The sequence below is a fragment of the Mastomys coucha genome, unplaced genomic scaffold, assembly GCF_008632895.1.
Source record: "Mastomys coucha isolate ucsf_1 unplaced genomic scaffold, UCSF_Mcou_1 pScaffold14, whole genome shotgun sequence".
In the NCBI taxonomy this organism is placed as follows: domain Eukaryota; kingdom Metazoa; phylum Chordata; class Mammalia; order Rodentia; family Muridae; genus Mastomys; species Mastomys coucha.
Window position 1 is genome coordinate 68,671,870 of NW_022196896.1, and position 16,530 is coordinate 68,688,399.

The following is a 16,530-nucleotide window of genomic DNA, read 5'->3' on the forward strand; positions in this document are numbered from 1 at the left end:
CGGGAGAGAAGTTTGAAATGTCTTAGAAGGTCAAGGTTAGACACACCTACCAGATGACTAGCTACAGTTATTATACCTCAATACCTCCAGAGAGCACACATATAAACAAGGCTTCATATACCTAGATGTCCATATGAGCTTTGTCTACAATAAGCCTGTGTTAGGAGCAACCCAAATACCCATCAACAAGAGAATGGCTGAACAAAGGTGGTGGACCCATAAAACCGAGCACCATTAACAATACAAATTATGAACTCTGAATCCCTAGGTAGCACAGATGAATCAACAAAGCTTGAGTAAAGAATCCAGATGAAAAGAAACATATATTCTATGCTTCCATTCACAAAAATAGAGGATGTATTAGTTAGGGTTCTCTAGAGTCACAGAACTTATGGATAGTCTCTATATAGTAAGGGAATGTATTATGATGACTTAGAGTCTGTAGTCCAACTCCCTGACAATGGGCAGCTGTGAATGGGAAGTTCCAAGGATCTAGTAGTTGCTCAGTCCCACAAAGCTAATAGATTCCAACAGTTGTGCTGGCAAATAAGTGCACACAGGCAAAGAGTGAATCTTCCTTCTTCCAATATCCTTATGTAGGTCTCCAGGGAAGGTGTGGCTCAGATTAAAGGTGTGTGCCGCCATGCCTGGATCTGGGATTTGTTTGATCCCAGGCTGACCTTGATCTCCTTGCCTTAGTCTGCTGGGATTCATAGCTACTGTGCCTTGAGATCACCATCCCAAGATCCAGGTCAGAAACTTGTATCTCCCAGCCTCAAGAGCTGGATCACAGGTGAACCTTCCAATCCTGGATTATAGTCCTGTAATTTCTATCCCTCACCAAAGAAGTTTCTTCTGCAACAGAGGCCATTGGAGAACACCATAACTGCTTAAAACACAGATTACAGCTGGTGATGGAATTGCCCAGACCCAACAGTACATCTGTAGCACAATTCCAACTGAGAGCTCACTGAAGAAAAGGGGATGGAAAGATTATAAGGATCAGGAGACCAGTGTTGCAGGATCTTTGATCACACATGAACCCCAAGGTTGTGTTATTTACTGGAAAGACTGGTGTCTACCTGTGATGTGGTAGAAATTTCACACATGTAATCCAAGAGCTTTCTGAATATTATGAACAGAATTAAATAATGTCAACCATCGATCAAGAAATGATTAAGCAAACATAGAGAGAAAAAAACAGAGAGTAAGGGGAAGTCAAGAGGACAGACAGATATACACAGGAAGTAGAGCAGCTCGCAGTGGGTGGGGCATGCAGTTTGAATGGGTATTTAGAGATAGCATAGGAAAGGAGAGCATGCTTTCTCCTTTTGGGGCATCAGCTAGGGAGGAAGGTGATTTCTCTGCCTCTCTAAGCTAGCAGTCTTTCACCCCAGCATTTGGTTCCAGAGTGCTTATAGGTAAAATTGAGCATTTGAGATTTTGTTTAAAAAAGCAGCAGACCAGGAAATCTTCTGTGAGACTGAATGCCCCAGAAATGATAAGGAAACTCCATTATACCTCGAAAATATGGCTGCTTGGACAAGGACAATAATAGACATCTGAGGATGGAAGAGGAAGATATCAGTCTTGAACAGGGACTACAGGCAACTAAGGGATGCTGAGAAGAGCAAGAGACATAGTCTTCCTCAGGATAGAAGCTCTGTGAAGTGGTTGTCACTGAAACCATGTACCCGCAAGCAACAATGAACATATGTATATGTATATGTATATGTATTTGTATGTATATGTATATTCTTATGGTCCTTATGGTGAAGAGCTGAGAAAATCCTCATATTTCCTGCAGAATGAGGAGAAAAATGATTCTTTGAAAACAAAGCTGGAGGCTGGAGAGATGGGTAAGAGTAGTATTTGGGACTTTTGCAGAGGACCCTGGTTTGCATCTCAGACCCACATCAGGCTTCTCAGAACCACCTGTAAGTCCAACTCCTAAGACTTCATCATCCTTTGTGATTGGGTTACCTCACTCAGGATATTTTCTAGTTCCATCCATTTGCCTAAGAATTTCATGAATTCATTGTTTTTAATAGTTGAGTAGTACCCCATTGTGTAGATGTACCACATTTTCTGTATCCACTCCTCTGTTGAAGGACATCTGGGTTCTTTCCAGCTTCTGGCTATTATAAAAAAAAAAAAAAGGCTGTTATGAACATAGTGGAGCATGTGTCCTTATTTCATGTTGGAGCATCTTCTGGGTATATGCCCAGGAGTGGTATTGCTGGGTCCTCAGGTAGTACTATGTCCAGTTTTCTGAGGAACCACCAAACTGATTTCCAGAGGGGATGTACCAGCTTGCAATCCCACCAGCAATGGATGAGTGTTCCTTTCTCCACATCCTTGTCAGCATCTCCTGTCACCTGAGCTTTTGATCTTAGCCATTCTGACTGGTGTGAGGTTGAACACACACAGCATGTACTCACTGATAAGTGGATATTAGCCCAGAAATTTGGAATACCCAAGATACAATTCCAAGACTACATGAAGCTCAAGAAGAAGGAAGACCAATGTGTGGTTACTCCAGTCCTTCTTAGAAGGGGTAACAAAATACTCATGGGAGGAAATATAAAGACAAGGTGTGGAGTGGAGATGGAAGGAAAGGCCATCCAGAGACTGTCCTATATGGGGATCCATCCCATAATACATCAACAAACCCAGGTACTATTGTGGAAGTCAACAAGCACTTGCTGACAGGAGCCTGATATAGCTGTCTTCTGAGAGGCTCTGCCAGAGGCTGACAAATGCAGAGGTAGAGGATCTCAGCCATCCATTGGACTGAGCACAGGGTCCCCAATGAAGGAGCTAGAGAAAGGACCCAAGGAGCTGAAGGGTTTGCAGCCCCATAGGAGAAACAACAATATGAACCAACCAGTACCCCCAGAGCTCCCAGGGACTAAACCACCAACAAAAGAGTACACATGGTGGGACTCATGGCTCCAACTGCATATGTAGCAGAGGATGGCCTTGTTGGGCATCAATGAGAGGAGAGGCCCTTGGTCCTGTGAAGGTTCTATGTCCCAGTGTAAGGGAATGCCAGGGCCAGGAAGTGGGAGAGGGTGGGTTGGTGATCAGGGGAGGGGGAGGGGATAGGTGGTTTTTGGAGGGGAAACCAGGAAAGGGGATAACATTTGAAATGTAAATAAAGAAAACATCTAATTTTAAAAAAGAGTTAATTGTCCTTTTCTGTTCTGTAGGGGCACCCATATACACATTCTGTACACATACACAGAGACAGAAGCAGACAGACAGGCAAGCAGCTACACACACACACACACACACACACACACACACACACACACACACACACAAAGTCTTTTTAAAAATAAAAACACACCGTGGGGTAAATGAGCCATTTTAAATGTGTCTGGACTACAGGTTGCTCTCCCACATGAAGAGCCTAGGAAGAGGAAAATCCCAGAGTTTGAGCTCCCTCTAACCTTTCTGTTTCACATTCCTGGAAGAAAACATGCTACGAAAAGATTCTAAGATGGGGCTGGGAAGACAGCTCAGCGGCTAAAGGGTTGCTCAGCAGGAGTGAGACTCTGAGTCTTCCTCACCCAAGAAGAAGCTTGCAGTAAGTACTGAGGAGATGAAGGCAGGTAGATCCCTGGGTGAGCCAGGCAGCCAACCCAGCCTACTTAGTTATGGCTGGGTTAATAATAGACTGTTTTGGAAAAGGAAAGGTCTACAAAATCCAAGGGATGGCATCTCTGATACTTAAATGCACATGTGTGGGCACATGAGAGTGCATACCATGCACACACTGGTGGACTAAAGGTGTTGAACACTTAAAAAAGAAAAATGTGTCTCAGACATTTTTATCTCAGCTTCTGAGAACTCTCTGTTTAATCCCTTGGCCCCCCCCCCTTTTTTAAATTGGAGAGTTTGTCTAAGGACATTCAGGTATTTGAGTTCATTGAATATCCCACATGCTAACTGTTCAGTCAGAGGTGAAGATGTCCCCAGTTTAGAGGCTGCCGTTTCCTGGAATGGTGGTGCCCTCGGCTGTAAAGTAGCCTTTTAGTTTCACGCGGTCCCATTGATGAACTGTTGCTCTTAATTCCTGTGCTGACAGAGTCCTGAACAGAAAAACCATTTCCTGTGTCAAACCTTCAAGTATATTCCCTAGTTTCTCCTCTATCAGAATCAGGGATCCATCTGGGTCTTATGTCGAAGTCCTTGAGACATTTGCAATTGGACTTTATGTACTGTGACTGATAAAGAATTTTAGTTCATTATTCTGTGTGTAGCTATCCAGTTTGACTAGCACCATTTGTTCAGGATGTTGTCTTTTCTCCTGCTTGTCAAAAGACCCGGGTGGTCTATAGGAATGTGGGTTTATTGTGGTCCCTCAAATCCATTCCATTGATCAGTGTGTCTGTTTTATGCCATACTGGTTTTATTACTAGAGCATCATGGAATGATTTAAAACAACCTAGATATCGCCTGATGGGCTGACAATGAAAACGTGGTACATTTACACAATGAACTATCACTCATCTCTTAAGGAAAATGAAACTATGAAGTCTGCAGGTAAATGGATGGCTCTGGAAAGAGTCATCCTGGAGAAACAACTTAGTCATAGAAAGACGAATGTCACATATTTTCCCTCCCATACATGGATGTTGGCTTTGAATCTTCAGAGACTTGCATTTCATTTGGAATATTCATTGAGATCAGGAAATTAGTGAAGGGCCATGGTGAGCCAGCACTTCCTGGAGGGAGATAGAACAGAGTGCTGTATATGAAGCATGAGGTATTAAATTGGGGAGCTGGGAGAGCAGGGAAAAAGACTATGGTGAGGAATGACTAAGACCTCTTTTAAAAAGTCCTATGGAAGCCTACTGCTATATAGGCTTCCTAAAATATACACACATATAAAAAGAGTTTAAATGGAGTTACCCTACAAAAGGCAGCAATTTCTCTATCACACACACAACAAGCTAACCAACAAGTAAAAAACCCACTGGCAGGAATGGGTCACCTCTATTGAAGTAATTAGCCAATGAGGTTCTGTAGACCCTCCAATATTGAAAAAAAAATTGCCAGTGTTCTTAGTTACCCTCCATGACTGTATAATATGATTGTCTTAGTTAGGATTTTACTGCTGTGAATAGACACCATTATCAATGCGAGTCTTATAAAGGACAGCATTTAATTGGGGCTGGCTTACAGGTTCAGAGGTTCAGTCCATTATCATCAAGGCAGGAGCATGGCAGCATCCAGGCAGGCAAGGTGGAGGAGGAGCTGAGAGTTCTACATCTTCATTTGAAGGCTGCTAACAGAATACTGACATACACAGGTTCCTGGCTCTGTTTGCTGTGCCACTGTAGCATTTGTGGAATGACTGCACCACTTGGCATAGCTTGTCAGTCCCACCATCATGTAGCATGTAGCATTTATATCTGGCTAATACTAATGAGTACTTTTCTCTTCCAATAGCATGGCTATGATCTTCCAGCACCATGAAAGTCCATGTTTTATAAAATCCTCAAAAAACTAATAAAGAGTAAAAAGACACTGGATTTTCTCAGGGAATCATACCTTGAGAAGAAGAAAGGGCTAAAGCCAGTACCAGCCAGAGAGAGAAGAGCAGGGCTGAAGCCTGGTACCAGCCAGAAAAGAACTTGTCTCCTAGAGAAGGATTTCCCATTGCTCTGACACATTGCAAGACACCTTGCAGGAAAGACTGGATCTAAGATATGATGAGAGGCTGGCCACACTTTAACAGGATATAAGTATATCCTGTATATTTCTTGCCTTCTATTTAAATTTAAACTTAAATAGTTTAAACTTACACTGGGAAGGGATCTTAGGAATGTATTTGTTCCTCTTTCTAGTGTGACTACTTTGAATAAACCTCTTTTTTTCTCCTTCTGACAATGAGTTGCCTAATAGGCTTGTTGAAGATGGGTGGCAAGGTCTAGCTCCTTGGGGCTTCCAGAGCCCAAGCTCGAATCCTAAATAATCATTCTTCCCAGTACTAGTTGGGCAACCAACCTTTTTTGGAAAGTGAAATTTTTTTTTTGTAATGTGATTTCCTTTGTGTGAGCTACTGGACTAACTCTCAGTTAAATGGAGAGTAGTGTGAATTACTGAGGTGAAGACATCTAGAACCCTTGCTACAGTTAATATTCAAATGTCAAAATCATCAGGGTTCACAGCAAGAAATAGAATGCGATTTTGCCTATGACCAGCAGGTGGCGGTGTTTAAATCAAGTCTAATCAAGATCTGTTAGATTGGCTGATGTGTTGATGAGCAATCTTTTACAGTTGCTAGAAATTCAGGGAGCCAAAACCAAAGCTTCAGTTTGCCTGTGTAGAGTTTATTTGTTATTATTTTATCTTGTCTAATAATGGAATGTCTACAAAGAGTACTTCAAAATGTGCATGGTGTGTCTGCGGTAGTACAAACAAACCAATGTTGGCTTGCAAGTATCTAGTCCCATTAAGAAAAGAATTCTAAAATTTACTCAGAAATAAGCCCAAGGGCAATTTTATTAAAATTTCGGAGGAGGACAATAATACATGTAAGCTGAAGTTGCCAGCATCTTCTGAAGGGGAGGAGGACAAAAAAAAAAAAAAAAAAAAAAAAAACATTTGTGACAGGCCTGAGGTCAGGGAAGCTGAGGGAAGATCCAAAGCAGGCCAGAGATTTAGGTTGGAGTCTTAAAAGGAGGTTGCAAAGAGGAAAAGGAGAAAAAAACATGCCCACACTGAGTTCAGAGAACACCTGACTCTGGGTGAAGGATTATGCTATGAACACATGGTTAGTAGTAGAGACAGTTTATTAAAAAATAAATTAAAAGTATGCTGAAGAATGGAAGTGAGTCAGTGAGCTCAGGCAAGAGCCCAGGAAAGCACTGAGCCATGAGGCAAACAATCATAACAGGACCTTGACAAAGTACCCGCCTCTTCCATTTGTACTTTGCTGGCTTTTTTTTCCCCCTGCATACTCTTTTCTTTAAATGAAGCCTTGGCAGCTAAGGGCTTCTGGTCTTCCTCTACAAGCTAATTCCCATCAAACAGTAACCTCAGCTTTCAAACTCCTGTGCGTATTCTCCTGCCACAACGGGCAGCAGTGTGTTGCACAAGAACTATTAACTATGACATTACTGTACCCCTGGGTGTATCTTGCCAGGCCAGTTATTACTATAGTTTCAGGCTTCAGAACTGGGCAAAGGATAATAATAATAACTGCTTGCCACTTGGATTTAAGGTCGGCTCCAGATGGGAGGAAATCATTCTTGGTGTTTTAAATCTGGCCAAGAGCCCAGTGGTAGGAAGCTCATAGGCTCTAGAGTGATCATACTACTGTTACTAAAGGCATCAAAGCACCCACTCAACTCCTTAAGCTCTGTTCCAATAGATTAGTATAGTTCTCTAGCCTCACCAGAGAAATGTCTTTATGCAGTGGATGGCAAGTAACACGGAGACCTACAAGCAGTGAGAATGCTGAGACTGAGGAATGCCAGAGGGCTCAGCCCTAAATGGGATGCCTCTGTCACAAACCCCTCCTCCCAAAGCACAGGGATCGTTGAGGAAGGACCAGAAGGAAGACCCTCAGAGCCAGAAGTGGTGAAGGAAACAATGTTTTCCTGACACACTAGGGCAGTGACAGACGGAGCTCCCGCCAGCGTGCCTTCAGCAAGCTCATGCCAGGACAGTTCTGCTCCTGTTCATGAGAGAATCCCAGAGGTCAGACAGTCCCACCTGGGTAATGGAGCATATTGATAGATTAGGCAACAACGGTAGCATCCACGGTTGTGTGTACTTTCCTGTACCTCACTTCAACTGAGTGTTTGGGAAGAAACAAACATTTGAAGCTGTGACCAGCTAAGAATGCCTAAAGGAACAGGTAATTGGTTTAGAAAAACCAAGACTGTATTTGGGATTTGTGTGTGTGTGTGTGTGTGTGTGTGTGTGTGTGTGTGTGTGTGCCCATGAATTCCGTCATCGGGATTTGTAATCAGAAGGGGTAGGAGGTTGGTAGTGCATGGAAGCCTCCTTACATGATTGGAGGAACTGTTGTGTTCTTACCAAGAAACATCAAAGACAACAGCCAAATGGACATAGTCTGAATGATAAAGAGTACGCAAATGCATCTTTAAAGCACATTGGCATAATTAGATATGTAAACAAATAAGTGAGCTTCAAAGAGACAACGAGAGAAGGAAACGTGCAATTGCTTCCGTTGCCTGCTCTGTATGGATAGCGGGCATGGTTTATATTTTAAGAAAATCAAATGTTAAAGACAAAGAAAAAAGAGAGGAATCTAGAAAACATTGTATCTGAAACTTAAATTCAGCTGTGGGAGAGAGTTATTTAGAACAAATTGGTTTGTGAGCCACCGCAAAACAGGCTTTTATGTCCCTATCGGAGGCTGGATAATATAAATTTTTGTTCTTTCAGGAATTGTATTGCCATGGCTCTAAGTGATCTTAGACATCATTTGATTTTAGATATCAAGTGATTTTTTTTTCTTTTAGATACATATCATTTGAATGTATGAGTTGTAAGCCTGGACCAAGCCTAGGTTTCCTCTTCCCCTGAATGTCCACAAGTAATTAAGAGGTTAATTACAAATTCTATTGTTTTCGAAAGCTCTCTTGGCTCTGGGTAGTGGTGATTTACATTTCCCAGAGCCTGGCAAATCACTCCTGGTTGTCATGCTCCATTCAGCCCAAGAGGGGCCTGTCAAGACTCTCCAAGCAGGAGGGCAGAACAGAGCCCAATATTTTCCTGCAGTTCCTTCTCCTCTCCACTTGTATGGATTACCCAACTGCAACAACGATAATCTGAGCCTGCTCCTGCCTGGTTCATCTCTTTATAGTCAGGGGAAGGTCAGCTATTTTTTGATCCCCATGGGAGAAAGCAAGCTTCTCAATCAGGATCTTAAAATAGCCAGCCATTCTCAGCTGCTGGGTTGGAGCCCCTCCAGGGAGAGCAAAGGGACAGGGTGGAAATGAGAAGCCACCACAGCTCCAGCGAAGACCTGCTCCCCAGACTCGAGACTCGAGAGTGGCTTTCTTTCTTCGCTGTTATTATTGAGCAGTTGACTCTTTACAGCTTGTTCCTTCATTTGGAAGGCAACCAGTCGATTGGAAAATGAGACTCAATGTTGCCGTTTTCTTCGGGGCTCTCTTTGGAGCTTTGGGGCTTTTGTTGTTTTTGGTAGCCTTTGGATCGGATTATTGGCTTCTCGCGACTGAAGTGGGCAGGTGTTCAGGTGAACAGAATGTGCGTTTCTTCTTCAAAATACCGATCGGTGTACTTAGTCTCAGTGAGGGCAGCCTTATGCATTGTCTTGGAGAATAGCAGTGAGGCATCTATTTCTTCCAGGAGAGCTTCATGGGGAGTTAGTGGGGGTCACAGTAATCAAGATGTAACAGGACTGATAGTATTCTTGGGAATGACAGCTGGTCATTCGTCTTCTGTGCAGATAGAGAACATCACTTTTCACCATGAAGGCTTCTTCTGGAGGTGCTGGTTCAATGGCGTTGTGGAGGAGAACAACTCCAACATCTGGAAGTTCTGGTACAGTAAGTGCGGCTGGCCTTGTTCCTCTCCCTTTGTCTGAGACAAAAACAAACAGGTTCAAGTGGATCTTATTCCTAATTGTACAGTGTTGGTTCCATGGCATCAAAAAGGTCATGAACAGATTCCTTCTTCACAGGAGAAATGTCTCCAGGGATAATTTTTAATCTCGCATAAAAGTAGGGGTCTGGATACTTAAAATAAAACTTGAGTACCTGCTGTTTTGTTGCCTATATTTAAAATATACTGCCTCTAATTTAAAAAGCAGATTTTTGTCTATGGCAGTCTCTTTTCAAGTGTCTATTATTGGTATGTTTCAAATAAGTGTTTTGGAAATTCATTTGGCTATAAACTGAATTTTCAGATACAAAAGCCCAGAAATAGAGGTATTATTTTATATTCATAGCTTAAAAGGTTTTTTTAGTCTTTTTTTTATTTTTTGTAATGAAACTTAATTACCAGTGGTAACAGATGAAAGATGCCTTAGTTGGGCTTCACCCAAGTTTGTAGGCAATATCAAGAAACTTTTTCTCTTTGATGTTTATATTTCTATAGAGAAATTCAAAGTTCCCTTTTTGAAGTTCAGAAACCTGAAGATTATGATGAATTCCTTGAACTGTATTTTTTTCTCCCCTGTTTATCTCTGAAAAACAGTTCACTGAAAATAGCTAGTAGTTGTTTTATTATGTTCAACAATAAATGAACTAGTTATTAGCCTAATAACTAGTTGAGATTATAGTCTTATTTTCAAGTTCTCCTGTCCCCCTTGCTCCTTTTCCTTCTCTGTGTCTTGTCACCAGCTTGTATAAATCTCCGGTGACCTTACATGCTTCTTCCAGATCCTGTCATCTCAACCATGATCAGAAAGCAGACCTTGATTTTGAAACCTAAGTGAACGTGGAACATGTATTAAGTTTCCCATAAAAGTTATTCTTGTGGTTTCCTCCAACACTGGAATTCTGTTTGACTTCTCGATTTTTAGTGTTCCATCATTTGTGTCTTCTCCCATGACAGTGGGATGGGTGTAATAGAAATGTTCTGTTAGTCTGAGCTAGTCAAGGTCAAACCCAACTCTATTAGATTCCTAAAATGAATATTTGGAATATCTCCTGTGTCGGGCATCCTGTTGGTAGGGAGATGACATAAAGATGGGTGTAGTATTGCATCCCTGCTCTCCAGCCCTGTGGGGATGTGTGTTTCTCTCATCGAATTCCAGTTGTTTGAGAAAAACCCACATTCTGAGTTCCGGGTGTTTTCCCCAAAGATTTCCTCTTCGGACAGGGCTCTGAGCTTGTCAATCTGTCCAGAGTTTTGTTTTGCTGTCTCCTTGGTTCTTGGATTCCCTTCCATGAGGCAGGAGTCACCTTTGAGCCTTCAGTAATGGATCCCGTTACTTTGCTTTTCTTCCTAGCCAATCAGCCGCCATCCAAGAACTGCACACATGCTTACCTGTCCCCGTACCCCTTCATGAGGGGGGAGCACAACTCCACCTCCTACGACTCAGCAATTAGTAAGTATTTCTGACCTCCAGGTGCCTCCTGGGACCAGCTTGATGAAAAATATTAACAATTAAAGATAATTTAACATCTGTAATTATAATGCTTCATCTGATATTAACCTGCTAAATGTAAAGCGTTAATATCCTAACACATCATTTATAAGTTTAACTAGAATACATCTTGATCAAAAGTTGGAGCTATTGTGGTTCATTCTTGATGCAATTAATTTAAAAAATGTAGTTTTGAAATGGAAGATAGTGTTTATTAGGAAGAGCTTCTTTTCCTGCTTATAGCTAGTTAAAGTGCTGTACTCTGTATCCTGCATCCTGTACTGCTGCATCCTGGAATTCTTGCAAATGAAATGTGATGATACAACCCTGTTCAGAAAAAGTGACTTAACTCTGTTAAATCATTGAATTGACTAGCTCATTTTTTTTGATAGCTAAATGAAGGGCTGATACAAGTTATCCATACTTTACAGAGAGTCAAATGTATTATTCTGAAAAAACAATTCCCAATTTGTACAATGGCTTGATTAAAATTGTACTAGCCAGAGTTCTAGAGAGCAGAACCAACTGAATACATATCTTTTCTTGTATGCATGGTGCATTGGTTCCAGAAATTCCTGGAGATACCCTGATCCTCAGATACTGAATTCTTTTACATGGCCTGGTAAAGATCTGCATATAACCTGCTCACGCCTCTATACACTTTAGGCCATGTCTGATTACTTAAATAATTGCTATGTTGTATCATTTATGGAATAATAACTATAATATAATAATAATAATAATAATAATAATAATAATAATAATAATAAGTGTAGGCAAGGTTGATAGAGGCACATTGCTTTTCTGGGCTTTTACAGCTCACAACTATATGAAACCATAGGTGTGGAAGCTGGAACGGAAAGAGGAAAGATATATAGAAATTATTTATCATCCAGATAGCTATGACTATCATCTGTCTGCCTGTCTGCCTTTCTGCCTGTCTGTCTATCTACTGATTTTAAGGATTTGACTCAGGTAGTTGTGGACCTGGGATGTCTGAAGTCTGTTGAGGAAGTTGGCAAGGTGGGCACTCCCATCAAACGTTTAGATTTTGTGGCAAAAGCTTTTCTTCCTCAGGGACCTGTCTTTGCTCTTAAGGCCTTCAGGTTATTGAATGAGGCCCACCCATTTATGATCTGCTATACTCAAACCAAAGCCAGCTAATTCTAGGTGGTAATGAGATCTGAAAAATGAATCTTTCACAGGAATTTCCAACCTTGCTTGTGGCACAGGCACTACAGTCTGACACATAGCACTAACCATCTCAAAACTTAAGAGCTTGTTATGTAACTCATAGCTCAACTATTTTTCTTTGTTCTGTCAAAAAATACGTACATTATGGCTTTGTGTTTATGAGTGGCAATAGCGTCTGTCTTTGTGACAGTCTCTTGACATTCTACAGAATAAGTATCTAGTCTGATGGGAAGAAAGATAAGGATGAGGTGCCCCAAAGTTGTGCTTGTCCAAAAATGGAGTGGCCTTGGACAATGGCCACAGTTTTTATTCCTTCCCACTGAAAACTGGGAAGGCATCTCCTCTGTTTCTGCCTCATGCTCCCATGACCTGCAGGGAGTAACTACTCTCATTGATAGCAGAATACATGGGTGAGCCAGACAAGAGTGTAAAAAGTTATTTTTGTCACAGGAACATCACAAAGCTATTCCTTCACCATGATTCTTAGTTTTATATAGTGAATTAAGAGGTAATGTAGGGTGGGGGGGTGGAATGGACTTCTAGAACTTAGGATCATTACCATAATATCAATATCATCTTTATCATTCATACATGTGGTCCTTCTATGAGAGAGGTATCCTAGATGCCATATATTTAAAAACTTGCATTCGTTAATAGGATAATGGAGAAGTCTGAGAATGAAGTGTCATCCTCCATGCATGATAATTATGTAGGAAATGGAGAGTAAATGCATGCCATGGAAATCCCGCTGCAATTATGCTTACAATTATTATGCAGCACTGCGTGCAATGATTGTGCCAGTAATTTGGATCCAGTGACAAAATTGTATCCAATTTTAAAAAAAAAATTTACCAAACTCTTGTTTAGCATTCATATGCAACCCCATTTCAAAGTTTTATTGAATACTGAGTAAAAAGGACAAAGTTGAACAAAGGTATATTCTAGAACAGAATTAAGACATGTGTCTCATACTGATGAACAAGGTTGTTCTTTGTTTCTGGAACAGCAGCCCACCTGACTTCTGTGTTTGTGTTTCCTAGTTGATGAGACTCATAGTCCCCAGACCCCAAAGCTGTTTTGTAGGCGGCTCTAATTACCAGGTATTACAGCCATTCTCAATAAACTGGAGGCATTGTTTATAAAATGTGAAATATCATGGCCTAGAAAATTGTCAATACAATTTTCCACTCACTTGAGTTTTAGAATGACTGTTGGTCAGTATCAACTTCTGTGTGAAATCGTAGCAGCACACGTTCACACAGCTGGTTATTGGCAGAACTCACATAAAGACTCGCGTCTCTGGCTTCTGTTTCACCACCATTTATAACCTACACTGAAAGTACACACTGAGCGCTGTGTGAAGGGCCTTGAAGCTGAGTTTGGTGGTACATGACTGTATTCAGGAGGCAGCTCAGGGAACTCAAGGCTAGCCTGGACTACACAGACATTCCTCTTCTCAGAGACCCAACCAGAAAGTCAAGAGAGCAGCAGTAAGCATGTGTTTTCTACATCTTCATCCCAGTGGAACCTGTGCATATATTTGGTTCTGATTCAGTGTTTCCTTTATATGTGTTTAACTCTCAAAAACAGTCTGAAAATCATCTCTCTCTAATTTATGTAACAGAATGGGTGTCCATGCCTAGTGAAAGGTGACTTAATTCTCAGTTTCTGAAGTGAGCCCATTGGAGATCTGCATGCGGGGTTTCGATTGTTCTCCATGTTTCCTGCTGACAGTCATTGTAGTTCACTCATTTGCACTGGAGAGGACAGACTGGACATATGTTAATTCTCAAGATGACTCAACTCTGAATTAATATTCCCCTTTGTCCCCATGGTCTCCGGCATCCCTCCCCACCCCTAGGTGTTCTTATGCTGGCTATAATCACTTCTCTTAGCCTCTAGCTCCTCACTAGCACAGACAGACTAGTCTTCTTTGATTTTTATTTTTATTCATACTGGTGGTTCTAGAAATTGGTGTAGTGCTTCATTATAAGGAAATACAGTTTTGTGGAGAATGGCTTCATATCAAACTTCCTGTTAGACCCTGGAGACAGCTCAGCTGTAGAACATTTGCCTAGCCTGGGTAACACCAACAGATCAATCCAATACTTTCAGTGATAAATCACTTTGATTAATTTTAGGTGAAAAAAATCTTAAACTGAATTACAGGCTTGGTTTCCTTCTTCCTTGGTTGATGAGTTCTGGAGATGGGACTCAAGGCCTTGTATATGCTCATGAACTACACCTCAGGGCTGCACACTGGCTTTCATCCCCCTCCCTCCCTTCATCCCTTTCCTGTCCCCTTCCCTCTCTATCCTTCTCCCTCTCCCTTCATCCTTCCCTCCCTCCCTTTCTCCTTTCCTATCCTTCCCTCCCTCTCTTTTTCTCCTTTTCCTCTCCAGTCTCCATTCCTTCCCCCTCCTGTCCCCTCCCTTCCCTCTCCTTCTCCCTCCCCGCCTCCTTCCTTCCCTCCTTCTCTCTCTCCCTTTCTACCTTGGTGAGTTAAATGGAATATGCACATGGCTTGGACACTCAACTTTGGATTCTGCAGACTCTCCTTCTTTCTGCCCCAGGGTATGACTGTTCATCACTCCCTAGCCCTCTCTCTCCCCGTGTACATCTATGTGCACAAGGATTAGACCAGTTTCCCCCTTTTAATAATATCCTTAACTCTGTCCTTGAAAACACACATTTTCCTGTTTACTTGTGTACCTATTTCTTTTACGTATTTCTATGAGACTCTGTCCTAAGCTCTGTGGAATGAGGGTCTTGTCTACTTGGCTCAGGATTGTAGCGTATCCACGCATCACGATCCCTTCCAGCCCTTCAAGGATGGGATGGGAACTAAGCCTCTTTGGATCCTTGTGGGCTTTGCCTCTTTACTAAGCATTGCTTTTTTCCACTGTTACGCTTTTTAGTCTCCAGCATAGCTTTCAGCACCCAGCCATCCTCTGCCTCATCTTCAGTGTTTATATATTGCATATTCTTTGTCTCCTCTGCCCCCATGTAAATGTAAACCTAAGTGTTTGATGGGAAACCAGCAGCAGAAAGACAGGGGAGACCCACTCCAAAGCTAGGATGTAGAATGCAAGTGTCAGAAAGCACCTCATCAAAGCAAGGGCTATTGTCCTCATGCAACAAGAGGATGAGGATTGCTGCCATAATGACTGTGTGGGAGCCATGAGGACGCTGTGTGGGAGCCATGATGACACTGTGTGGGAGCCATGATGACGCTGTGTGGGAGCCATGATGACACTGTGTGGGAGCCATGATGATGCTGTGTGTGAGCCATGGTGGTGCTGTGTGGGAGCCATGATGACACTGCGTGGGAGCCATGATGATGCTGTATGGGAGCCATGATGATACTGTGTGGGAGCCATGATGATGCTGTGTGGGAGCCATGATGATACTGTGTGGGAGCCATGATGATGCTGTGTGGGAGCCATGATGATACTGTGTGGAAGCCAGGCTTCCCCTTTCCTTCACAAGTGGATATTCACCTGTCCATTCATGTTTTATGAACATCAGCCAATGGAGGGTTCCTGTCAATCCTTATTCATGAAACTGTTACATGTTCCAAAGTTGAAGACATAGAACTTTGGATTTTTCTAGCCACTCTGACAGATGAGGAGGAGAGAGGAAGGAAGGAAGTGAGAACTTGAGAGAGACAAGTGAAGGACACCACCCCAGGGGCTGGCAACCTGCTAAAACATCACCGGGGTAGAGTAAGCATGTAAGAGAACCCTGAAAAGGAGTAGCAAACATGCCTAAGTTGCAGACCTTGGTCACCAAATGAAGAAAAGCTGGAGGACTCTAGGGTGACAGGAGCAAAATGTGGAAGCCAGTTTGAACAACACACTCAGAAATGCACTGTGTGCTTGCCTCTTGCCAGTATACCTTTTGAGCATTATTTTTTCTTCTAGTCCTTTTTACATGTCTATATGATACGTAGTTTTATTTATTGCACATGCTAAGATATAAAAATTCCCCCTGTTTTATGATACTTTATATTCTTCCAGTTTTTTCTAATGATTTCTCAAAATTATTAACATTTGCCACTGCCTATAGATAAAAATCCTTGTCTATGTTTTTATAATTTGATTAATTATTATTATATATTATACTATAATATATGTATAATATTATATATAATATGTATTTATATATAAATGATTGTAATGATATATTATAATATATCTAATATATTTATAATATATTATACATTATAATTT

At 41.7% G+C, this 16,530-nt stretch overlaps 1 protein-coding gene across 1 annotated transcript in view; it reads left to right on the forward strand.

Moving 5' to 3' along the window:
- The first annotated feature begins 8,913 nt into the window (after positions 1-8,913).
- The window catches only part of Tmem182 (transmembrane protein 182), a 47,013-nt gene continuing 39,396 nt past the window's right edge, over positions 8,914-16,530 (forward strand). Inside the window, exons 1-3 of the mRNA XM_031367345.1 lie at positions 8,914-9,258; positions 9,461-9,560; positions 10,967-11,065. Of these exons, the coding sequence (XP_031223205.1) occupies positions 9,127-9,258; positions 9,461-9,560; positions 10,967-11,065 (331 nt within the window). The 5' untranslated portion in view covers positions 8,914-9,126. The remainder of the gene's footprint in view (positions 9,259-9,460; positions 9,561-10,966; positions 11,066-16,530) is intronic.